This window comes from Cololabis saira, chromosome 15 (assembly GCF_033807715.1).
Source record: "Cololabis saira isolate AMF1-May2022 chromosome 15, fColSai1.1, whole genome shotgun sequence".
Classification (NCBI taxonomy): Eukaryota; Metazoa; Chordata; class Actinopteri; order Beloniformes; family Belonidae; genus Cololabis; species Cololabis saira.
Window position 1 is genome coordinate 23501415 of NC_084601.1, and position 26454 is coordinate 23527868.

The window sequence follows — 26454 nt, forward strand, 5'->3', positions numbered from 1 at the left end:
ACGTAGCGGGATTCGAACTGCCGACCTTCCGATCATTGGACGACCCGCTCTACTGCCATCCATTGATTGATTTATATGTATATATATTTTTTATTCTGAGTCCTTCCTTTTTTATTTAAGTAAAATCTAATTATTGATCTTTTTTTATTAATAAGCCTGAACTGATTGATTTGTCCTAGTATAAATCAAGCTTGACATGTGCATGTTAACATTGACATGTTTCATAAAAGTCCGTGATGATCATTTTATTTGACAAGGTTTTTACTTGGGCCCTGGGCCGCTCTGTACTGAAAAAATTGGGCCTCGAGGTCAGAAAGGTTAAGAACCCCTGGCGTAAAGAACACATTTAGCTCCATCTCCAGTGTGTAGCATCTCAATCAGGCTGCAGGTTTAGACACTGAACCGGTGCAGAACCGGCACTGAACCGACCGGTTTGGTTTCAGGAAACAGAAACGAGTCACTTCTTCTTCTTGGCGAACTCTTTCCTGCCGCCGCCTTCACTGGCGAAGTTTCGTACTCGGTGGATCTTGGCCAGCTGGTTCTGCATGGTCTTCATCATGTCCACGTGGTCGGGGATGTGCACGTAGCGCACGTTCCTGCCGGTGATAAACAGGTCCTGCAGCCGGCTGGGCCGCCCCCGGCGGTCCCGGTACAGCACGTCCTCCAGGCGGACGTTCATGAAGGCGTCCACGTTGACGATGCGGCCGCGGGCCGAGCTCTCGTCCCGCAGGTCCACGGTGGTCACCTGACCCTGCAGCCCCTGCAGCAGCACCACCATGCTGTTCTCTGCAATGGTCCGCTCCCGGATCGAGTTCACCACCTCGGCCGTCGCCGAGCCCGATGGCCGGGACTCCCCCTCCTCCAAGTCCATGTGTCCTGCAGAAACCAGAGCCAGTCATTCAGATTATTGGTGGAGTCGGGAGAGGACGCACAAAACGTGGCCGTGGCATGTTTCAGCGTATTAAAGCAGCACTAAGGATCTTTAATGGATCACCTTCATTTGGAGGAATACAGTTGTGTGAAAGTGTTTGCCCCCTTCCTGATTTCTTACTTTTTGGCATGTTTGTCTGTTTGTCACACAAATGGCGAAAACATGGAACAGTGGTGAACCTTCCCAGGAGTTCTTTTCTTGTCGGTGGCTTAAAATAGCAAGTTATGCTTTTACTTCTCTTCTTTCCTCCTGGAATAACATGAATCACACAAGTCTTCCTTACTTATTCAAAACTGCTTTGATTAACGTTGTTTTGGTCTCTAGGGAAAATGTACCCTTCCTACCATCTGGTGGTAGAGCTGAGGTTGATTTAACTCCACCAGGTTCTTGGAGAGGAGTGAGACCTCTTACTATCTCCAGTTCTGGGTCACTTATGATGCTAGACTAAATAATAATTTCTTAATTATTCTGACCAGATCTGGCTGAACATCCTGATTTTAAGAGTTGCTAATGAAACAACTTCCATGTGGTTCAGGTGATGGACCAGCTCCTTTTATTTTTATTTTATTTTACCAGGTTAGTCCCATTGAGATCGAGGATGTTTTTTTCAAGGGAGACCTGGCCAAAAATGCCAGCTTTAAAAGTTACAGACAAAACAACAAATCAACAGCAACAGAAATAGAAGGACAATGCAAAATACATCAAAAAACAGTGGCAGTAAATAAGTTACAATACTTAAGGACAAGTACCAAGAGAGTAATTTAAAAATGCATTTGTAAGAGCTTTAAAATCAGACAATGGCACTAATGTGTTTAGCTTCAGGTCTTTTTGGAGGCTATTCCAAGCAAGTGGGGCAGAACAGCTGAAGACTTTCTTCCCTAGATTGGTCCTCGCACTTGAAATGGAAAGCAGGATAGCATCATTTGATCTCAGGCTATAACTACTGATGGCTTTCAAATTGATCAGAGAACAAATGTAAAATGGAAGTTTACCTAATATAGCTTTGTATATGAACAAGTTCCAATGACTTTAAGCCTCCACCATGTCAGTGAAGGTAAGCCAGCCTTGGAGTACAGAATGCAATGATGGGTTAGGGGTTTACACTTTGTAACAAATCTCAGTGCACTATGATACGCAGTGTCTAACATATGCAAGAACTGGGCAGGAGCATTCATATATAATAGAGCAGTGGTTCTCAAATGGGGGTACGCGTACCCCTGGGGGTACGTGAAGGCACTACAGGGGGTACGTGAGATTTTAAAATATACATATATTTAAAAAGTAGCATCCATGCAAAAATCCTTTAAAAATAAATATTTCATAAATAATTGAGGAAAATATAAGTCTAAATTCATAAAATGAATTTTATCTTCAGGAGTAGGCTATTCAACTTATTATCCTAAAACCCCAGAGTCTCCCCCACACCAGGATGGTTCACCTAACCTGTCAATCACCTGGCTTCACCTGTCAATCACTTGGACCAACGATGGAGTCGTGGTTGAAGCGTAGCAGCAATATTTTTATGTTTAATAAATCAGTTACTGATGGCACAGTGCTCTGTTTTAAGTCTTTTTTTACAACCAAAAGTGCTTTGCACTGGTTAGGGGGTACTTGGCTGAAAAAATATTTGACAGGGGGGGACATCACTGAAAAAAGGTTGAGGACCACTGCAATAGATCACCATAATCCAAAATTGGTAAAAACGTCACAGAGACCAGTCTCCTCCTTGCCTTGTTTCTGAAGTAAAACCCTATTATCTTTAGCCTCAGTTTTTTAAGCAGATCATTTACATGCAATTTAAAAGAAAGGCAGCCATCAAGCCAGATACCAAGATATTTATAGCTGGATACTACTTCTCCTGTTTCCTGTAGGAACATCTGGGACCAGAGGCTGAAGAAGAACCAGACCTGCTGCAGCTGCTGAAGCTTCATCAGCTGATGAAGCTTCAGCTGATGAAGCTTCAGCACCATCAGCACCTCACCTGGGGGGAACCACTCTGTTTTTAAACTTATCAGAGGCTTAAAAACAGCCATCTATCCTGACCAGAAAATAAAAGCACGGGAGTTTATTTTGATGATAATGTTGATGACTTTACTGTCTAATCTTGGATGTTAAGTTAATTAAAGCCCGTTTAACTACAAAAGTAAACCTGGGAGACCTATTTGTGCTGACTGCAGCGTTGTCTTAAGCTTTTTAAAAACAACAAATCCCTGTCACGACGTGGGAACATTACCTGGGGGAGTTAGACACGTGGTTGGTGTAAGAAGAGCCTCAGCTGACGGAAAACAGAACAGAAACACAACACACTCCTGTTTCCCGCTCTGGAGCTGCAGCGGCTGATGCGGAATGTCGTCACATCCGGCGTGTTGTGCCCGCCCCTTTCTTCTTCTCTTTCTGTTTTAGGAGCAGACTGCAGCGCCCCCTGCTGGACATATTGGAAGCTCGGAAGTTTTTTTTTTTTTTTTATAAATTTTTCATTTTCCCCCCCCCCACAATTCTTTATTTCAAATTGTCAGCAATACATTGTTAAACAAACAAAACATTTATAGAAACAGTTGATGCCAGGGGATTAGTCACAGACAGAAATTATAGATCAGTTCAAAAAAATGTAGGCTACATAACTTAGTGGTTTGGATGGCTTTTCTATTTTTAGAATATTGGATTGTTGCAATGTATTGTTTGAATTCATATTTAAAGGCCGGGAAAGATGGTATGTGATTAGAGAATTTAGATTTGTGAATATGAAATTTTGCAAGTAACAAAATGAAATTGATGATGTAAAATTGATTTGCTTTGCTAGAGGTGTAAGAAAAGAATCCAAACAATACATTTTCATATGAGAGGGAGAAATCAGAGTCAATATGATGTGAAATTAGTGAACAGATATCTTGCCAAAAAATACATGAGATGGGACAAGACCAAAATAAATGACATAAGTCTTCTGCAGACAGTTTACAAAATAAGCAGTCCACATCAATGTCCTTTTTGTATCTTTGTAGAAATACCTTGCAAGGATAAAAACGATGAATCATCATCGTCACTTCTTTAACCTTATTTATAATCAGATATTTAGAGGGCAAACACCATATTTTCTTCATTGTTTTTTTATTAATATTTTTGCGACAGAACAATATCATCACAGAATTGTAAACATACATGAAGTTCACTGTCCTCATTGGATCATCATCATCATCATCATCATCATCATCATCATCATGATCATCATCATCATGATCATCATCATCATCATCATCATCATCATCATCATCATCATCAATTTAACTCACGACCATGATCACATGGTATGGAGAACAAGTATACAAACGATTGTACATTTATAGAAAGTGGCGGGCTGTACATGTTTAATTAAAATACTAAATTTGGCAAAATAAATATCATTTGAACAGAGGAAGGACATTCTTCAAAAAGACGCCTAATTTATAAATAACATCTAACTTATTAGATTGTAGTAACAAAATCAATTTAAACATACCGTAGATGGTTGGTTTGTATAATACTTTGGTAAATATTTTTGTCTGAGATTCAATATATTTACATTTGTACATTCAAACAAAATATGAAACTCATCTCCAATACGGTTGACGTTACAGAGGTTACTGACTTCTATCCAGACCTTAATACCTTCTAGTGACTTTTGGGATTCTGGTGTTATTCATCCTAAAATTACAAATGACCTGTCTATACTTTTGATTTTAACACAATAAGTACAGTTCTAGCTTAAATTCTTGCTTAAACTCTACATAAATATCACATGATGTCATCCTATAGAGGTCACTTCGCCATTTTTGCAGAAATTGATCTTAAATTAAAACATATACAAGAAGAAGCAAAAAACAAACAAACATGTGCCTTACATCTAATGTACAATTGACCCTTAAATTGACCAATCACTTCTATTACATCAAGTGCCACATAATTAATCAGACATCCCCTCTATTAATGTCAAAAAAGAGCCCCAAACTTGGTTGAAGATCTCCTCTCTCCCCATTACTCTGTAAGTGGCTCGTTCAAACGTTGCAATTCTAGACATTAGTTCAATCCATTCCTTAAAACTACACATAGCAGATGATTCCAGTGTCTCAAGATTATTCTACGTCCTGTTGCAGTTGCCAAACGTACCCATAATCTCTGTCTTCCAGTCAGAGTGATATTGTCTGGCAACAAACCCAAAATACACATAGCTTACTTAATGAGATGTACTTTGAACACTTCATTTAAGAGGGTAACAACTCCTTCCCACAGGTGTTAATTTTTTTCCCAAGAATGTAACATACTGTATGTTCAAGAGTACCAGCTTCTTTGTCACATCTCCAGCAGGAGTCACTGTCCTTATGTTTTAGTTTGGCCATACTGGGTGTCCAGTGTCTTCTGTTAAGCAGTTTGTACTGAATAAGCTGAGACTGGAAGCTCGGAAGTTTTAAAGGAACTGCAAAGAGGAATCCCGAGGACTCGACTTCGGATCTCTCAAGACCAACGAGTCATGGTGGTCTGTTAATAAAAGAACACAACAGAACCTGCAGTCCCCCCCCTCTGATCATCCCACTGCTGCTTCCACCTGTCTGTAAGGATGTCTGGTGAAATCCTGACCTGCAGCCCCCCCACCCTCTGTCTACATTTGCTTGTATATTCATCCCTGTATTGCACCAGTTAGCCATTGTGTCTGTGTCTCTCCTTTTTCTGTTCTTCATTCTCTCTGTCTGTTATCTCTTTTCCTGCTCCACCCAGCTGGTCTTCAGCAGGAGGGCCCCCCTTATGATCCAGGTCCTGGTCCAGGTTTCTTCCCTTCTGAAGGGGAGTTTTTCTTGCCAATGTTTGGCTTAAGGTTTTTCTCCCACGAGGGGAGTTTTTACCTACCATTGTTTATGTAATAATTGCTCGGGGGTCATGTTCATGTTCTGGTCTCTGGAAAGATCCTAGGGACAATTTCTGTTGTAATAGATGCTATATAAATAAAATTGAATTGAATTGAATTAAAATAAGAGTTATTACAATCTGTTTGGTCTTTATTTACACCTCAGGGTCTACGTAGCAAAAGTAATGAGAGGTAGCCATTAGCTGTGCCACCTGTCAATCAAAAGACCACACACCCTAAATATACATTTGTTTATTCCCTCTGTAGAGTTGTGATGGCTGTGAAATATAACTATGGACACCAAAACGGTTGTTGTACCAGATTGTAAATGTACTTATTCCTGCTGTAAAGTTGAACATTTTAACATGGAGATCTTAGGTTTATTTTAATGTTGTTTTTACTTTTTAATTTGTCAACTCCAGTGCTTTTCCTCATGGGGATCATCCACACCAGGGACCAAGCCTGCTCGGCAAGTTTGTTTGTACAGCACATTTAAGCAACAAGGTAATTCAAGGTGCTTTATATAATAAAAACCTGTGAAAAAACTGTAGAAAGGAGAAACAACAGCAAGAAACGTCTGACAGAACCAGGCTCAGGAAGAACGACTGTCCACCTGAACCGTTGGAAGGTGGATTTCTCAATACACTAAAAGTTAAACTGCTTAGAGCAGCTGGCCCTTTTTTTTGTTACTTTGTTTTTATTCCTTTTTTCATTTTAAACAATACCAACAATGGGGACACTTGGGATACACTGTTTTATTGAATATGCGTTGTCCCACAATAGTGAAAGTTTGGGACATAGCCAGAAGACGTGTGTGATTTACATTGAGCTTCCCACATTCTCTGCAACAGGACTGAACTCTGGAGACATATTTAGATGTAATTTGGAGAGTTATGAAAAATTGAATGATATTTTTCCAGGAGCGTTCCCTTCACATTCTCGAGGACGTAGTTGAATGCTGGGATCTCCATTCGTCTTCTGAGACTGCAATTCTTGATTCTTCTTCCCATTTCTGCTTCACATCTGAAGTATTATGGTCTCTTTTATCCATAAAGATTTTGTATAGGGACAATATAGTTCTGAATGTTTTAGGCTGATATAGTCTATTAACCAGTTTTACTAGCTCTTTATTATTAGGATCAATATTGGGTTTTATTTTTGGTCATAAATATCCCTCAGTTGAAGGTACTGGAAGTGGTCTTGATTGGACAAATCAAACTCCTTTTTTAATTCTTGGAAACCTATGAAGTTACCATCTTTAATTAGTACATACCAAGCTGTTCTACCACTATTAATCCACTGTTTCTATGTGGAGTCCCATGTACCTGGGTTAAAATCTTTGTTATAAGCGGAGCAAAGGTAGTTCCTTCTCTAACTTATATTTACATATTACTTAAAAAAAAAAATGTATCCTGATTTTTTTTCCCCCATTTTATCACCCCGTGCTCCTACCTAAGTCAGTTGGGCATTACCCCCTTTACCAACCAGGGCCATACTGAGCTCAACTCTCCTTATATGAGGAGTGAGCGGGCCGCTTCTTTTCACCAGACAGGGTGGGGCTTCTCCGGCCGGACGTAGCGCGTGGAAGGATCACGTTATTCCTGCTAGATCCTCCCCACCCCATCTAAACGCATCTGTGCTTGTCACTTTATTGTGGTTTATGGCGTCATTTCTTTCTTTTTTTTTTTTTTTAAGATTTTGTGTGGCTCTAGTGGCCCTTTATTCAAGTTGCAGACATGCATCAAAGGTGCGCAGGCCAGGATTGGAACCTGCGACCACTGCAGGAGGACTGAGCCGCTTGCTTAATCCACTGTGCCACCGAGCGGCCCCATGGTGTCATTTCTGTTGTTTTTTTCTTCCTTAAAAAAAGGCTACAGATCATCACTTAAAGTGCAACTATTTAATCATAAAGTTGATACAAATCATTATGGATATTTTTCTTGATTTCAAATAAAATGTTTGACTGAATCATGTTCAATCAGTAAAAAGTGTCCTTTTACAGTTTTACGGTATAAACTCACAAATGACCTGGACTTCAAAATAATAATTAAAGCTTTATTGAAAATGTGCAATAATGTAAAAATCTAAATATAGCCGTTTCTTTTTCAAACAATGACCCGTTGCTAATGGGTAATGCTGGTAATGAATGGGTCTTGGGTGTTTATCAAGATTACGTTACATTTAGCAAACGTTTTTATCCAAAGTGACGTACAACAGAGGAATACAATGAAGTCTCAGTAACGGAGCAGATCCCACAGTCAGTGGAGATAAGAGACATTTGAATAAGTGCAGCGAAAACAACATTCAAGTGCAGCTGGGGAAGGTAAAGGGTTCCTAACAGAAGGTGTTCCTGGAAGAGGACCGTTGTCAACACCTTCCTGAACGTGAAGAGGGACGACTGTGCTCTTGTCTCCTCTGCTAACTTGTCCCACTGAGGGGGGCTCGGGGGTCAGGCCCTAACCACTGAGGTCTCCTTGTGAGGAGAGGACAAGGCCGGTCTGTGTTCTTGTGAAGCGCAGTCCTTATGAAGGGGCGTAAACCTTCACGATTAAATAATAATACATTTTATTTGGTGGCGCCTTTCAAGTCAGCCAAGGTCACCTTACAAGAATAAGATCATAACATATAAGTGTAAGCATAACAAACAGCATAAGCATGACAAACAAACATAAAATGACAACAAGCAATATTAATCCAAACAACATTAACCGATATTGTGGCTAGGGCTGGGCGATATATATCGAGATTTTAATATATATCGATATATTTTCAAACGCGATATGGTACGAGAAAATATCGTTTATATCAATTTAAAAAAAAAAAAAAAAAAAAAAAATTTAATGATTTTGATATAGCTTATTTTGTGACAAATTGACTTGAATGTTTTATTTGAGATTTGCACAAATGTTTTGTTATTTGCACAACTGTCAACCTCAGTGGAAAAGTCTGCCTGTTATTGTACAGTGTATTTTAATTTAATTGTTGTGCAGGAAAGGGATATTTGTTTTATTTTATTCAAGAAGCATTTTTATTCTATATAAGCAGGCAGTTTATTTTTATTTAATTTGTTTTATACATTTTGATATTGTGGAGACCTCTGTTAATAAATGTACCTGTGTGACATTTGGCACGAGGCTTTGTATTCAAACTGACTGTTTTTTTAAGGGTTTGCCTCAGAAAAAAATGAAGCTAACAGAGATGCTATGATTTGGGGGAAACCCCAATTATGGCACAGAAAAAATATCGAGATATATATCGAGTATCGCCATTCAGCTAGAAAATATCGAGATATGACTTTTGGTCCATATCGCCCAGCCCTAATTGTGGCAACGGAGACAGTGTGCAGTCAGAGGGAGTAGGCCAGTTTGAAAAGGTGAGTTTTGAGTTTGGATTTGAAGGTTACTATGGAGTCTGAAAGTCTTATGTGTGGGGGGAGGGAGTTCCATGGTCTGGGTGCCGAGCAGCTGAAGGCTCGGGCACCCATGGTGCTGAGGCGTGATGTGGGGTTGGTGAGTAGTCCAGCAGAGGTTGAGCGGAGGGTACGGGGGGGGTAGTGCGGGTAATGATCCGGGCGGCCGAGTTCTGGATGATTTGCAGACTGTTAATGAGTTTGGCGGGGAGTCCGGTGAGGAGGGCGTTGCAGTAGTCAATGCAGGAGGTGACAAAGGAGTGAACTAGGATTTCGGTGCTGGATTGTGACAGTGATGGGCGTAGTCTGGAGATGTTGCGGAGGTGGAAGAAGGCAGACCGGGTGATGTTTTGAATGTGAGGTGCAAACGAGAGGGTGCTGTCCAGGATGACGCCGAGGCTTTTGACTTGGGGGGAGAAGGGTACAGGGAATCCGGCAATGAAGATGGGTGGGACTGGGGTGTGTTGAGATCTGGTGATTGAGGATTTGGAGGCAAAGAGCATGGCCTCAGTTTTGTTGCCGATTGAGTTCATAGAAGCAGGTGTGACCCCGAGATCACCTTGTAGAGAAGCAACGGGGACTTGTTTTATTGGAGCAGCCGCGGGTATCCAGTGTTACCTCACCCGTTTGCAGGATTCATGCAATCATCAGGAGTTGAGTCCAAGAGCGAGGGGGGTAGGTTGGGACCAGATGGGTCACCAACTTGATTACTGATGGTCGCTACCTTTTCTGTAAGAGAGGAAGCAAAGCAGTCATCTAAAAGAGATTGGAGACAGGCAGGGAAGGGGGCAGGGAAGGGGGAGTGGTATGGCTGATCTTGTCATGGTAAAAAGCTGTTTTTGCTTTACCAATGGCAGGAGGGATTGAGGTGAGGAGAGATTGAAAGTCTTTGAGATCAGCAAGAGCGCTGATTTTACAAGGGATTGTATATTTTTAGATTTAATATTCTCTCAGAGTCAGAGATAATAGTATGAGGTGAGTTTGTAGTCATTTCCAGGCCGTAAATTGATTGATAAATCTCATGGTGTGATCGAAAACTTCACCAACAGTCAGAGGTCGTCCATCAGGGCCAGCAGGTCGTCTCCTTTGCTACGATTTTCAGGTTTCTGCTCATCTTCTGCAAACTGTCCAGCGATTCGAGCGAGTTCAGAGGCCGCCTGTTCGTCCTGAGACAGACAGATGATAAAAACCTGAGACGTGAAAACCTCCCTGAATACTTGAACTCAACACTAAAGGAGCCCGAACAATAGCCCTCCAGAATTTCAAGGGTCCGCTCCAGGCCACCCATCCAATTAATTTACTCGTCAATATAAACAATTATTCTGGTGACTGTGACTGGACTTTCATATCCACAGGGCAGCAGCTGGTTGGGTTGGTAAAACGCAGCAAAGATCATAGTAACCAGGGCCGGTCCTAGGATTTTTGCGGCCGTAAACAAGATTTTGCTTGTGGCCTCAAAAACCCTCCAAATGACACACACTGCTTAAAACTAAATAAACAGATGGAGAAAATAAATTATAAACAAATATCTTACTTTATTTGGAAATTTAAAAAAAAATCATTTGAATTGACTTTTTTTAAGGAATATGTTTATGTATTAAATAAGATGAACTGGGGTCACTTGTTGTGACCCTTTTTATCATGTGCCCCCCACCCTAAACAACCGCTTAGAGCGTTTATGACAAGAACCGGGCCTCTCAGTAACAGTATAAAAACAACTGGTGACACCACATATAGGTTTATCTTTTGATCTGAAGCCCATATCTTGGGGCTCTGGTTGACGTTATCTTGGCAGGAACTAACTCCACCTGAACCAGGTCGATCTAAAATGGACGAATAGACGGAAAGAGCCAGCGTGTCCAGACTAACCTCAGTCACCACAAGCTTGCTAGTTTATCTTAGCTCTGATCACAATAACCCATGATGCTAAATAACGTACATCCACTCCACACAAATCTGTCCAAAGATCCTTATTTCAGATGCCGCTACCAAAACTACAGTAGCAACAATAGCTGCTAGAGCTAACGCAAAGACTGTCAGCACATGTCGGCGGAGAACTGAGAACCAGCTCTGCCTTCACCTGCTGAGCTTCAAACCCAGTCGTCAGCGCTGGTTCTTCTCACCTGCATCGCTTGAATGTTGATCAACCAGGACTCCTGAGCTCCACCTGAAGTTTCCCTGTTCAACAACATACACAGCTCTATGAGGAGAGCAAATCCACTTCCTGTGAGTAAAGATGAGTAAAGGAAAGTAAGCGCTCACGCCTCCTCCTCCTCCTGGTCCGTGGCGAACAGGTTTATCCGAAAGCCCGCTTCTCCTTTGGGGCTGTTCTGGCCCTCCATGCTGCCCATGAGGCGAGCCAGCAGGTTCAGCTCTTCCTTGGCCAGCAGGTTGGGAGCGCCATCAGGCTGCAACAGGATGGAGGTGGAGGTGGGTGGAGTTACAAAAAGAAGAAGAAGAAGAAGAAGAAGTAGGCAAATGTGGTGTCACTTCCTGTTTTGTTTTGAAATGTTTTTCTCTCGTGCCTCGTAACGAGCTGTTGTCAGTTGGTAGATGATATGACGTCACACCGTCCCACGTTCATCACACAACCTTTGACCGGTTCTTTTTCTTTCCAGTAAACATATAAATCATCTGATTCAGCACTAAAATTTTGTCTCGAACTTCTGCCATTTAAAGAAAAGCCGAAGTGCCACAGCAGGTTTGCTGCCAGCGTTAGCACCACGAGGCCTTTCTGCACACATCAGTGTGAGATGTCCGTTTGACGAGTAAAAACTATCAATGTTTAGGCTAAGGATGGGAATCGAGAACCAGTTCTTGTTTGGAACCGGTTCCCAGTATTTCAATTCCTTGGAATCGTTTGCAAATTTTGCAAACGATTCCCTTTTTGATTCCAGTGGGAACGAACGATGTCATTACACACGTTGCGTTAGCCAGCAGTCAATAGTAAATATGGCGCCCAAGCAATACAAACGCTCAATAGTGTGGTTACATTTCAGTAAAAAAGAGACAACAGGGCAACTTGAAATACTTGCTAAGTGGATATTTCATCAAAGGGACGAAATACTACCAATATGCAATAAAGATTTGCATGTTGGTAGTATTTAGGTAGTAGTAACACAGCATCAATGAATGTGGCGTTTTCGATCCACTCTGGACTAATGTCAGTAATTCTCAGCCCAGCAGCAGCAGCAGCAACGTTAGCTAGTCCTTAGCTAATAATATTGCCGGTAACTAATCAACTAACGAACGCTGCCCATCATATTAACGCCATTTTTCTCATTGTTGTCCTTTTTTTCCAAATGAGAATCGATAAAGGAATCGATAAAGAACCGAATCGTTAAGTAGAATCAAAAATGGAATTGGAATCGTAAAAATCTTATCAATTCCCATACCTAGTGTAGGGGAGTGAAAAAACTGTATTTCTTTGTAAATTATCTTCTGAGTTTCTATTTGATTCTAAGATGCCGAGTGACTTTCTTTTCTTCTAAAGCTTATAGCAAAAACAAACTGGGGAGTTACATAGTAAGAGAGGACACATTTCCTCCGTTTTGACGAAAAAAATAAAAGGTAGCATTGCGCTCTAGAGCTAAATAAGCATGTTCAGCTCCCTTCCCTCTGCTCAATGTCAGATGTCAGTACGCTCAGACTCACGGCGCCCTAGAAACAACACAAAGAGAGTGTCACACAACTGAGCCGAGACACTTTGGTGTTTAAACCCGATTTCTACATTACAGTAAACTGTGTGAGAAGGTTCGCAGAAAAAAAGCAGTAGAAGAAGAACTCGACTAATCCATTCCTCCTAGATGTTACGTCAGGTAGAGGTCGCATAGTGGGTAGTGAGGACCAGTCTGGTGGGAAGGAGGACCAGTTTGGTGGAAGGAGGACCAGTTTGGTGGGAAGGAGGACCAGTTTGGTGGAGGAGGACCAGTTTGGTGGAGGAGGACCAGTTTGGTGGAGGAGGACCAGTTTGGTGGAGGAGGACCAGTTTGGTGGAGGAGGACGAGTTTGGTGTAGAGGAGGATCAGTTTGGTGGGAAGGAGGACCAGTTTGGTGGGAAGGAGGACCAGTTTGGTGGGAAGGAGGATCAGTTTGGTGGGAAGGAGGATCAGTTTGGTGGGAAGGAGGACCAGTTTGGTGTAGAGGAGGATCAGTTTGGTGGGAAGGAGGACCAGTTTGGTGGGAAGGAGGACCAGTTTGGTGTGAAGGAGGACCAGTTTGGTGGGAAGGAGGATCAGTTTGGTGGGAAGGAGGACCAGTTTGATGGGAAGCAGGGCCAGTTTGGTGGAGGAGGACCAGTTTGGTGGAGGAGGACCAGTTTGGTGGAGGAGGACCAGTTTGGTGGGAAGGAGGATAATCACGTATATGTTGTAATATGTAATACGTTTCTTTATTCACACCGAGAACATACATGTACGACTCATGTTACCTTAAAAATGGCTGTCCTCGACGTTTGTGTCTCCTCTGGATGGTCCACAGTGTACCTTTAGAAATATGAAAAAAACATAGCAGTGCCCCACACAGGCTGATCAGTGTACACTTACCACCTTCACCAGTGTACACGGTACATACATGTTCAAGCCCAGTCTGGTGACTCGGTCTCCGTGCAGCTCAAATGACCCTTCCCTGATGGCGCTGCTGTAGCTGTGTCCAGTGGGAAACTCACGTCGACTCACTTCTCTGCCCTTGGCGTTAAATACCCTGCAACAATGAGTCAGTGGTGTTTACATAATGTCACATATCTTGTGCTGCTGGATACTAAACCAGCAACTGACTGCTGTGCCCCCTTCCCTGCAGGTTCACCTATCGCCACTAGGGGGCTTCTCGAGTACAAGCTCAATATTCAGTAACCGGGACGCTGGCTGTGTTCATTTAAAATGATTTCAGCGCTTCATTGTTAGGAGCCTAAACATAATCCGTGTACGGATTGTGAGTTAATGGTTTGAATTTCAGAGTTTTCAAAGTTTATAAACCAGGATTTCTTACCCCTGGAAGTGGTTTTGCACCGTCCTCAGCGGTACCTCAGCGGCACTGCAGCAGCAATTCAATTCCAGGGGCCATTCAAGGGTTAGTATTCTCTTGAAAATATGCTAGTTTTTATAATTTTCTTGAAATGTTACCCCTCCCTCTGCAACTTTATTCCGTCAAATGGCCCTAACACGCCATTGTGCTAGCTTAGTTCATCTGAGCAGAAGGTTAGCTAGATAGAAACGGCACCAATCCAACACCAAATGTTTTGCGAAACCTGAGATTCCAAAATCTGAGAACCAAACCCAGAATCTGTAACCAAGAAATCAAAATCTCTAACCAAGAGTGCAGTCATCTTTCTGAGTTGCACTTTTCAGTTCTTCACCATCTCTGTTTTTGAACCGTATTTCTCAGTTGCACTTTTTCTTTTTTCGCGGTTGTAATTCTGAAACAAGTGTCAAATAAACGCTACATGAAACTACAGCAGGGAGCATAGCAGAGCTCCAGCAGCTCATTGGTAAGTGAATTACTCCCCACTATCCTTTCAGTGTTCAATAAAGCCAGTTGGTCAGATTTTAGCCCAATTCGACTGGTTTCAGGAGTCTCCTTCAATGTTTTCTTTTGTTGATGCCAATAATTTGACCTTTTCTAATCCAGATTAACATCTTTTCCACGACCACAAAATCTGTCTTCTGACTTGGTTGTTATAGAAATGCGAAATACTGTTTTGCAGCCACAGAACCAGCTGACACTGTTTTATGTATTTTGTAGTACATAAGCTCTAAATGCACTAAAATATCAAGTTAAATTCATGTAGAGTCTAAATTAATTTTGGCAGAGATAAATCCACATACTACAGCTTCATCTCAATCACCAGTTTACAGCAGTTTGGACCGCAGTACTATCACTATTACTAGTACAATCACAGACATTTAAGTACCTAGAAAAGAGTATTAGACTGTAGAAAGCTTTGGTGGGGGGACTACATTTATTTGGTCGTCATTATCCACATAAGTGCTGCTGTACCTAATGAGCCCTGGAACGTCAATCCCACGAGGCACTGGGCCCGAGGTTGGCAGGACAAAACGTCCGTTTGGATTCTGGATTTGATTCTTCAGGAAAAGTGACACCTGTGATGACAGGGGGAAGCACTCATGAACTATAAAACTGTGTTTTTAAACAAGCCTGTTCTGATGAATAAGTTTGAAAACAGAAAACTCACACGGATGTTCATGTCTTGAAAAAATATGAGCAGTGTTTGTCTGAGAAGTTGGAATTCTCCCTCTGATAAAGCTGAGTATACCTACGTGGAAAGGAGTGAGAACGTGATGAAGTTGGGGGGCTGCAGGGAGGATCGAGGGACAGTTGGGATAGAAACAGTTTGGACTAACTACCTGTATGTGTGAGAGGTTATGTGGCTAAATGCTAAATCTGACCACATGGAGGCAAACGGGTCCAACAACCAGGCCAGAGAAGCCAACCGGAACACGGTCACCAAAGACCCCTTTTCAGCGCATCTTGGCAACAGAAGTGGTGTTGTTCTCCAGCAGTTGTGACTGAAAGACGAGGCAGCAGCTGGTTAGCGGGCATTTAATAAACTGTTCCCAGCATCAACATGTCTGGTTGTTGCGTATATGGTTGTACGAACTGCTATTTCACCGGCGGACAAAAGTTTTGAAGGAGTCCGACAGGATCATGACCATTTCAGAGCAACCGGTGGCGTCTGTGGCTGCAGGCAATCAAACGTGTGAACTGGAATGAGGACATAATAAAAAATGCTTGCGTCTGCAGCGCCTGCTGTACATCAGGATATCCACTGTTTGATTTTATGGGAAAGCCTTGTTCACATTACTGATTGTCTGTATTATTTAGAATAATAAGCAAATGCAGCTACAGTTTGATGAGCTGGCGTGAGATTTGGCTGGTGGCTTGCTAGGCTAAACAAACGTGTGTGTTTTATTTTGCAGGCAAGGCGTCATTGGACTCTAGTAGTCCTGGTTTTGTGTCATCTGTGTTTATATACACAAAACAAAGCCAGAAGGGGGAGGGTTTCTCATCAGAGATGAGCTTGGGGCCTGTGGTGCATCCCTTTGTATCCCTCACTTCACAAAAGGGAAGAAGCAGCTTCATGCTCAGGTAGTGGACACATCTAGAAAACTTTAAGTGATTTTACATTTGTAAACATTTATTTAGGCCTACTGTTCTTAAGATTTAGTTAAGATGTTTTTTAATAAACCTTTCCACATTGTCAGCTACTGGTGTGTCTAATGGTCCTCCCCTCTGTATGTTGTAAACGGTAAATAATAATTTTAGGTTAATCTATCTGTATGGATACATATATAGCATTACAGAATCTCTGATCTCAAAACACAGAACTCTGAGTCGATGTCATGTTATTTGACGTTCTGTAGGTGATCACAGAGAACGTGTTCACAAGCACCCAGCGACATCCAGGCTTGTATTTTTTCTCTCTGTTGTACACGCTTGGTATTTATACGTCTGGCCACTTGCTAACATCTTCAACCCACTCATTAACAGAACACAGATCTAGAAGTCGGACACCTTTTGTTAAAAGTCAACTTGTTGAGGTAACGTTTGCGATCTTTAGTTGATAACTCCCTTGCATAGCTTGACAAGCTGTATATTTCTGCCATACTTCTGTTGCCAAAATGCGCACATATACGGTCTACGTCATCTTTGTTTACAAACAGAAAAAGGGTCTATATGTCAAAGTAAACTATGGCTGACAGGTCCTTCAGCTGATCCACGCTGGAGGATTTGTCAGCCAACGTCTGCAGTGGAATATCCCATCTCAGATGCTGTTTCAGTGGGGAAATCAGAAATAACTGCAGCGATTAGCCCCATATTGGAAATAAACATATTGCTTAATATCCCTTCACCTCACGTGGCATAAAAACATTCCTCTGTACAGTTGTCATGGATGTGAAATCTAAACTAAGAAAAAAATGGATTTGAACCAAACTGTAAATATGTTTTCTGAGTGAGATGCAACAAGATGAACCTGTAGTGGAACTAGGTACTACTGCTAGGTGGTACTGCAAGACCAATGTCGGACCGTCCCCACTCATCAGCACAGTATTGTTAGTGGCTCTTTTGTCAACGCGGAAGATTTTTATGCCCCCATATGGTCAGATGTGGTATTGGTACAGCGAGTGGCTTTAACGTTACATCAATATAGAGCAGTGCTCATTAACAGTCTGAGAAATCTAAGCAATACCTCAATTAACTTCCTGTGAGTCTCATCCACCAGGTTCACAATCACAGGAGTGTCTCGTACAAGTGCCCTGATGACGTCAATGTGATTGTAGGAGATGAGCAGCAGGTCTTTCGGCCGTGGACAGAGGAGGACTTGATATTTGAAAGCCATGATCATCAGCTCATAAAGCTATAGAAGGAAAAAACAAAATGACAAACTACACATTTTATTGACAGACCTAATTACTTTAACTTCTAAAATATTGCTCATTGATTTGAACTGCAGTGTAGAAGCTGAAAACTTCAGCTTTAACACTAATTTAACGAGACAATTTAGTTTTTAGGCTTGATATGCATGATTCAAGTTTAAATGACTTTACCCCCTTTTAAAATAGTTGGGAGATATCACACTTTAAGATTCCTGCCACGTACCCTTTCCATGCTGGCCGGGTTCAACCTCATGATGGAGGTGTGCGCTAACCGCGTTAGTACGGTTTTCATGGCCCTGTGAGAATACAGCTGCTGAGGTTTGAGGAGCTCATCCATGAACGCTTTACTGAACATCATCCCAACTATGTCGTTCATAACTGTGGATTTAAATAAGAACAAAAAAGAAAGATAGTTACTCTTCGGCACTAATGCCAAATACTAGACATATCTATTCACTACAAAATTAACAAAAAGAGTTGTGCATGACTGCAACAAGTCTTTGAACACACTTTGCTATGATGAACACAAATGTCAGAGGCTACATCTGGTTTGCTAATGGAGAAGTGACAACATGTGCAGTGGTTTGAATGGTCACTAGGGGCTTATTTATACGCTATCAGTTGTGAGAGCTGAGAGTCCAAATCAGTCATATTTAGAACATAACATGGCTTATTGTGATGTTAATAGTACTAACAGATCACAGCAACCAGCTTTGAGATGGCCTGGAAGAGTCTCGAGAGGACGACGTCTTTTCTGTCAGCTGTTAGTCGGTACTGGCTGCTAGCTGCTTTTCGGTACTCAGGGGTTAATTTGTGCCAGATCCTTCCCCGCCTCACAGTTTAAAACAAAAATAAAAATTTGTGCCGGATCCTGCCAGAACAGCATCTGGCACCCCTTGGTTTTGGCCTGCCTGTGTTCCGGCCGGGACTTATTTGGGCAGATCCGGTATCTCTTGTATAAAAAAGTAATAATAATAATATAAAAAAAGGAGAAAAAAAATGTATACAATTAAATAATAATATTCATATATTAATCTACATAGGGCAGCACGGTGGCTTAGTGGTTAGCACTGTTGCCTCACAGCAAGAAGGTCCCCGGTTCGACTCCCAGGCCCGGCAGGGGCCTTTCTGTGTGGAGTTTGCATGTTCTCCCCGTGCTTGCGTGGGTTTTCTCCGGGTACTCCGGCTTCCTCCCACAGTCCAAAAACATGCATATTTAGGTTAATTGGTGATTCTAAATTGCCCGTAGGTGTGAGTGTGATTGTGAGCATGGTTTGTGTGTCTATATGTGGCCCTGTGATGGACTGGTGACCTGTCCAGGGTGTAACCCCTGCCTCTCACCTAAAATAAGCTGGGATAGGCTCCAGCAGACCCCCGTGACCCCGCAAGGGATAAAGCGGGTAAGATAATGAATGAATGAATATTAATCTACAGAGCAACTACCAAGAATTTCATGTTTTTTATAAAGATTTAAGGTCATTTGTCGGAGTCGGAGATCTGTTGACGCTTACTGTGATATCAAACCCCGCCACTGACATGAAATTTGGCGCATCTTGGGAGCGAGCAGAGAGCGAACATGTCAAAAAGACAGCTAAATTTACTATCTTTTTTTAAAAAGACAGAAGAGCTGCATGACTCTGCAAAAAGAGTCAAAAAAGCCTCGACAAGCGGCGACGGGAGCAGTTGCAGCAGTGATGTTGAGGAGCGAAACCGGCTGCAGCAGGAGGCTAGCGCCGCAACAGCTAGCCGGCTTCAGCTAGCCGGCTTCAGCTAGCCGGCTTCAGCTAGCCGAGCAGGAGGTGGGTACCCCGGCAGCAGCGTGTCCGGTTCACTGCCAGCTGGAGCAGGAGCCAGCTACAGCGCTACCAGTCAGCCAGGTAGTCCACCGACAGCCGGAGCAAGAGGCCGGAACCGCAGCATCAGCTCGCTTGATTTTACAACAGCACTATTCAGAAGGAGAGGAGAGCGCATTGAGCGGAGAAGAGTGTGGAACGTCCAGGGACAGGTCAGATATGGGATGCACAACTATTTGGACAGCAGCTCAGTTCAAGGGGAAGCAGACTTACTACCCCTGGCTTCTTATGGAAAATTCGGGTTTGGGCTGCACAACGTGTAAGGTGGTGGGGACTTTGGGGCCAGAGAAGACGGGGGGGATGAAACTCGCAAAAGAGTGCACAGTAACCTCATCTGCTCCAGATATTAAAAAACAGCAACACGCACTCAGAAAAAAAGTATTTGAACATGCCCCTACTATGGCTCACCTAGCAGCAGAAAGCATTCTTGAGAAGCCTAAAGGAGACACTTTAGGGCAGGCTATAATTAATAGTCAGTCTGAACAGATAGCTACGGAGCCCCTAAAGGGACACGGATTTATTTTTTTTTATATAATGAGTTTTAAGCGTGCGCGTGAAACCTTTAAGTGAGCACGTAAAGTTGTTTACGTGAGCACGTAAAACGTTTATGCATTCACTAAAAAGTTTCACGCGCTCTCGCGAAACTTATAAGTGAGCGCCTAAAAGTTGTTCTACGTGAGCACGTAAAAACAAGTGCATGGGAGTATTGCTGGAACAGGAGACCCTCCAGTTGCGCCCTGCTCTGTTTATGAATGGAAATGACATTACAGGATTTAGCTGAGCTATATTTTAACCTGGGACTCCATTATAAGGACATTACCACTTTGCTTGCAAGTAAACAACTTTACGTGCTCACTTAAAGGTTTTACGCGCGCGCGTAAAGGTTTCACGCGCACGCTTAAAACTCATTGTAAAAAAAATAATAATCTGTGTCCCTTTAGGGGCTCCGTAGATAGCCACTACAGCTCGCGTATTTTGCACAGCGTACAAGGAGGCTAAACGCCACTGTCCTGCATCTGGCTTTGAACATGAGATTGATTGCCAAGAGTTAAATGGGCTCGATATGGGGAGGATTTTACATTCCAATATTGCGTGTGCAAACCTACAGAAACATATTTCGGAAGAAATGAAAAGAAAAGTGTTTGAAAAAAATAGTACAGTGTGCACCCAAACTCAGTCTAATGCTGGATGAGTCAAGCAGTTTAAGCAAAAAGAGTTGCTACCTTAGAGTTCAGTTGCCTGATATGAACAAGCCTACAAACATTTTTACTGAACTTACTAGAGCTAGATGATCTAACTGCTCAAGGTATTGTGCACAAATTATTATCTGCGCTAGAGCGCCTGCATTTGACGGAGGATTTTCTCTCTAAAACGCTCATTGGAGTAACTTGTGATTGCGCTTCTGTCATGTTAGGACGCAAAAGCGGAGTGGCGAGTAGGCTTCAGGTAATTTTCCCCAACATTACTGTGTGGCACTGCTCAGCCCACAGGCTTGAACTCGCAGTCGCGGATGTAGTGAAAAAGATGGGCGCTATAAATCACTTTAAAATATTGATGGACAAGTTGTCTGTATAGTACATCTAACAAAAACCGAATGGAGCTGAGAGAGTCTGCAGAGAGCCTAGATGTTCAGCTATGCAAAATAGGTCGGATTTTAGACAGTAGATGGGTGGCATCAAGTTTTAGAACCGTTGAAGCAGTGTGGAAGAACTACCCAGCACTTCACAAGCATTTCAAAACAGAATCAGAAGATCCCTCCCGTGATAGCGTTACGAAGCAAACATACAGTGGACTTGCTATGCACATATCTTCGCATGCTTTTGTGAACAACTTGGGCATCGTGTGCGATGCATTGCAAGAATTATCCGAGCTCTCAGTCGAGCTTCAAAAACGAGACATTACCATCATTTCGGCACACAAGACAATTTGCCGGGAAATCAGGGTACTTGAGGCCATGTCTAATTGGCCAGAGCGCTACACTGAACTGAGCCAGAGGGGAATTGAGGAAAACTCTCTCCAAAATCAGAAATCAGAAATCAGAAATAAGTTTAGTGCCACGTTTTTTAAACACACACAAGGAATTTGTTGTGGTGATTGGTGCAATACAAAGAGCAAATATATAATGAAAAGAGAAAATGTACAACTAAATGTGAGCGCGGATTTTCTCAGATGAAGTTGATTTGCACTCCCAACCGTGCCTCTCTGCTCACATCCACCATATCATCTTTACTCTTCCTAAATCTTGTTGGACCCCCCCTGGCTAAATTTAATCCAGACCCGTACGCGAGGTTGTGGGTGGCCAAAGGACACAGAACTGCCACAGACACACGCAGTAAAACCTGAAACAGAGAGGAGGAGGAGAATCCGGACATGGTTGTGATCTGAATATATAGTGAATATATAGTGTTTGAGCCTCCAAGTGTCCCAGCAGTGTCATATCTACAGTAGCTCCAGGTCTCCAGGAAACAGCTGTGATTAAGCACCACGGGGCTGCAAGCATGCATCACTTAGCATAGGTCTTACTTGATTGGAGTTCTGCCAGTTCTCGTAATAACTCTGACATTACAGTTTCAAATGTTGTTTTTGTGGTGACATCAGATATAAGGATGTGTTAATAGATTTCCTCAAAATGAATGTAAAGTAACATTAATTAGTATGAATTTGGATCATAGTTTAGCATAAGCTAAACAAAGTTAAGGTAGCAAACTTGCAATTTTTCAACTGGGGATAAGTTGAGTTCACTCCTACCACGTCCCAAAAAAAAATGTAATCTTAAAAAATCTCTGAATGACATCTCAGTGTAGTTTCTCCAATACTTTTTATACATGTTATCATGTAATGTGAAGTATTGATGATTACAATTAATAATATTCTGTAAAGAGGAGACAGAAGCTACAGTCCTTCCAACCCACCAAAAACAGGACGTCCAAGGGCATCTTGAATGCGATCAAGCCAGCAATGGCTTTATTCAGTGGCGTAACATCATGGTCATAGGCCCAGGTGCAAATATTTTTTTGTGCCCCCACCCCTGCCCTAAACAAAAGCGGGCACTGCATGCACACACACATGCACAGCCACTATAGAGAACTGCTACTTTCACCATGTAGGCTAACGTCGTGACTGGCCACACTCACCCTGCAAAGCAGCCTTTAAGCACCTCGGACAGCAGCCAGAGCTACATATCAATACACATCATTTTTGCTTTAACTTCATCCTGGCTCTTTTTTTCCCCTTTCTCTTTTGTGCACCGCTTTTTTGTTTGGGATTCTTAAACATGATGCTACGCTACTTTTGTTATCTTCTTTTGTTTACTTTTTTTCTTGCTAAAAACTCACGTCACGTCATCACGTCGCCTTGGACTTAAATGACTGATAAGGTAATTGGCTTTTCCATTCACAAAAACATTTTTCTCATGGCCCTTCATTGCGCCCTGACGGCGTGTGGCCCCCGGTGCAGCTGCACTGGTTGCAGCGCCGATATTTACACCTGTGTCTTTATTTAAAAAAAAAAAAAGACTTTCCACATTAGTCTCTGTTTAGTCGACATTCAGCCCAAAAGACGTTAAAATCAGTCTTTAGTCTGTTTGATGGAGCCCAGACTTAGAAAAAGACGTTCAGAACTGGTCCGTATCTATTCTATGTGGAATGTCAAAAAAAACAACGACTTTTTAAACTTGCATTTTCAAACAAATTAAAATGTCATTTAGATGACTGCATAAACATGTTTTTAATGTAACTTTGCAGTGAGGTTACCAGCTATCAAACCTTTATCCCTCCATTGGGATTTAGCCTCTTAAATTAATGGTTAGAAATGAATAATTTAGCTATAGTACAAAATAAGAATAGTCATTCTTGGTACAGCTCTTCAAATGTAGAATCTCATGCGGTCAAACAGTGTGCAGCACGGTGTTAGTGTCAGCACTGTTGTGTCGCAGTAAGAAGGTTCCTGGTTAGAGGAACATGGCACTCTAGGTACTACTGATGTGCGATACCACTGATTTCCTTTCCGATCCGATATTGAGTAAAATTCAGGGTGGTATCGGCGAGACAGATTCGATACAGATACATTGTGCGAATACACCTAATGTGCCCAGTGAATCTAAAAAAATTGGTTTATTTTAGATATCAGACATCAGAGTTACTGATCTAGCTTATTTAGCGCCCTCATTTAAAGTAAAGCCTAGCAACAACATCTTATAACAACAGAAAATGTAGTGTTTGAAAAAGGTGTTTCTATCACTAAAAAAAAATCCTAAGTAAAATAATAAAGCTATTGAAATAGTTAAGAGAATAATAAATAAAAATAAAAACTACTATAGAAATGAAAATGGAAAAAAAAAAATCGTCCTACCAGCAGCGTGTCATTTAGACAAAATCTGAATAGTTTAGTTACCTTCCACCGTATTCCTATTAATTATATACATTACCACAAATTACTGGAGTACCAAAAGTATCAATATTTTCATTTGAGAATCAATTTTAGAGCAAACAGATCTGGTATCGGAAGTATCGATATTTCAGTATTGATCCACACATCACTACTAGGTAGCTACTCCGGCTTCCTCCCACGGACTAAAAAATGTATTTCTTAGGTTTACTGGTTCTGAATTGTTTGTCTGTAAAATGTAATTGCAATTTGAAGTAATTAAACTTCTTTTCCCCAAGACAGTAAGGACTGTTTGGTCCAAATGTGGTCCACTTCACTGTTGAATGATGACGCAAAATCATGTGTGTGGCCGAACTCTCCTGCTTCAAACTAAAGATTTTCTTTCACCACTAATGCATGTAAAAGACATCTTATAACATCTGGCCCACATCTGCTAAACACAACACTTATATACTAACATATATATAATGAATGAGTCAAAGATTTGGCCCAAATTAATCTGCTATCCGGGTTGACATTTGTAGGCCGTATGGTGTTCATTTGATGTAAAGAGTAATATAAAATATGAGATTTAAAACACAGGAAATTTGTTTTAGAAAAAGAATTCTAGAAATGATGCTTCATTACACAACCACTCTATAGTCATTTTGTGTAAAAGCATAATACAACCTCAGATGAACAAAAACATATCTTTTTTCACAATGCCAATATTTCTTTAAATATATATAGCCAAAAAGAATAGAAAAATCATGTGGACAACACTAAGTACCCCAATGATTCAACAACTTATAGCACCTTGAGCAGCAGTAACTTTCAGCTGTGGCGTCCTGTATGACTTCATCAGTGTCTCTCATGGATGTGAAGGAATTCTGGTCTATTCTTCTTTCTAACGTTGCTTCAGTTGAGATTTTGAATAATCACTCATATTTCCTATTTAGCCATTTTCAAAATAATGTTCAATAAAGCCATGAAAAATCTTTAAAAAAAAGAGAGAAACAATAATGATACACTGAAAAAGGTTATATGTTGCTGTTTGTCAGAGGTTGTAGGTTCAGAAGAGGAGGAACTAACCAGTTAAAACACTAAAACATACATAAAGACTAAAGAAAACACAACAGTGAGAAACAGACTAAACAGGACCATAGTAAGGCCTGCTACCTCTTTTCCTGTCGTTTTCTGACCACACTCCTGCAGCCCAGATAGGATTTCCAAGGAACAAAGAAAAAACAAACACACTTGTGATTTAGGGCATTGCTTCTAAAACTATGAGAAGGTATTTTGATTAGTGATATCTATCTTATCACAGGGAGGGTCACCGGAGCACTCCTCCCACCCCTGTGAGCTACTTCTACCTTTCTCAGAATGGTCCACGGACGTGTTTTGAGCTCGCAGCCGTTGGTCCAGTATGTAAAGCATTTCTCCACCCAGGTTGATAAAAACCAGCGGCAGAGTTCGCACAGACATCTTGCACAGACAGAGACGGGATAAAGCTCCAAAGGCAAAAGCTGACGGAAAAGTAGACACTAGAAGCAGTTGAGCTCTCTGAAGATCAAAATAATTTTTGTAACTTGAAGAGCATTATGTGGTCATTCCTGCTGTGAGCGGCCACCGCTGACTGAACTGTCCATGTTAACGTCTTATCTGATCATGATTCTGCAGATTCTCACTAAGATGCAACAGGTGGCCGGGAAGAGGATCAGCAGGAGACAGACTTACTGGACGGGATAAGGATGACGCCACTACACAGTACAGCCAGACACAGACGTTGGAAGGTGCTGCATTAGAAACACTTCCTGAGTAGCAGTGTCAGGGTTTAAAAGACTTGGTGTTCAGGTCAGTTCAGTTCAGTTCAGTTCAGTTAATTCAACTCAGTTCAATTTTATTTATATGGTTTCCTGAAACACATTAAAGATAATATCCAATTGTCTGCAGTCTCATAATCATTGAATCCTGCCTACCAAATTAAAAAACCACCATGCTTCATTTCTTCTGATCTCCATGCGTCATATTGTCTTTTCTTTTTCTTGTTTATTTTGTTGTTGTCATCATACTCTGTGCTCTGACTTTACATTTTGCTGAGGGTATCACTTCCTTTATTGTACATACATACCATGTTTTATATTGTAATTCATGTATGTTCTGCCTCTACCTAGATGATGACCATAATCTTGTTTTTTGTCTTTGTTTTTTGTACCTGTCTTTAAGAAAAATTGAAAATCTTAATAAACAAAGTTTAAAAAAAATATAAATATGGTAGCTATTACATTATAAATTGGACCTTTTGTTGAACATGTTCCCCTTTATCGGAATCATGGGAATAAATTCTGCTGTAACATCCTGCACTTCACTGTGGAGGACTTTCACCAGATTTTAATATCTTTGCTGCAGGAATTTCTTCCAATTTGGTCACACAAGTGTTGGTAAGATCTTCTTCTGATGCCCACACACCAAGGTGTTGGAGTCTGGTATATGTTGGAGACAGATATCTGGTCAAAATTCTCCTAGTGGCTGGGAAGAAGGCCATTACCAAAAACTGGCTCAAGTCTGATCCCCCCAGTAGCAAACAATGGCTGTCAATTATAGATGATATACTGGTGACATCTCACATA

General features: G+C 41.6%; 2 protein-coding genes across 5 annotated transcripts; both read right to left on the reverse strand.

The window, feature by feature from the left end:
- Positions 1–337: 337 nt before the first annotated feature.
- Positions 338–871, reverse strand: lsm10 (LSM10, U7 small nuclear RNA associated). Its single transcript, XM_061742004.1, has one exon. It carries the CDS (start codon positions 869–871, stop codon positions 458–460), a length of 414 nt encoding a protein of 137 aa, XP_061597988.1. The 3' UTR covers positions 338–457.
- Positions 872–9808: 8937 nt separating this feature from the next.
- LOC133461197 (protein OSCP1-like) lies at positions 9809–25467 on the reverse strand. Of its 4 annotated transcripts, XM_061742005.1 has the most exons (12): positions 25198–25467; positions 25004–25033; positions 17830–17984; positions 17420–17587; positions 15404–15484; positions 15208–15311; positions 13786–13914; positions 13643–13697; positions 11476–11621; positions 11337–11391; positions 10261–10379; positions 9809–9942 (listed from the first exon to the last, which is right to left on the reverse strand). In XM_061742005.1, the coding sequence occupies exons 1-11, from the start codon at positions 25307–25309 to the stop codon at positions 10263–10265; spliced, it is 1152 nt and encodes a 383-aa protein (XP_061597989.1). In that variant the 5' UTR covers positions 25310–25467; the 3' UTR covers positions 9809–9942; positions 10261–10262. The 4 variants fall into 4 exon arrangements, with proteins under 4 accessions (XP_061597989.1, XP_061597991.1, XP_061597992.1 ...); XM_061742007.1 differs by lacking the exon at positions 25004–25033; XM_061742008.1 differs by lacking the exons at positions 25004–25033; positions 25198–25467 and adding an exon at positions 24641–24792.
- Between the last annotated feature and the right edge of the window lie 987 nt (positions 25468–26454).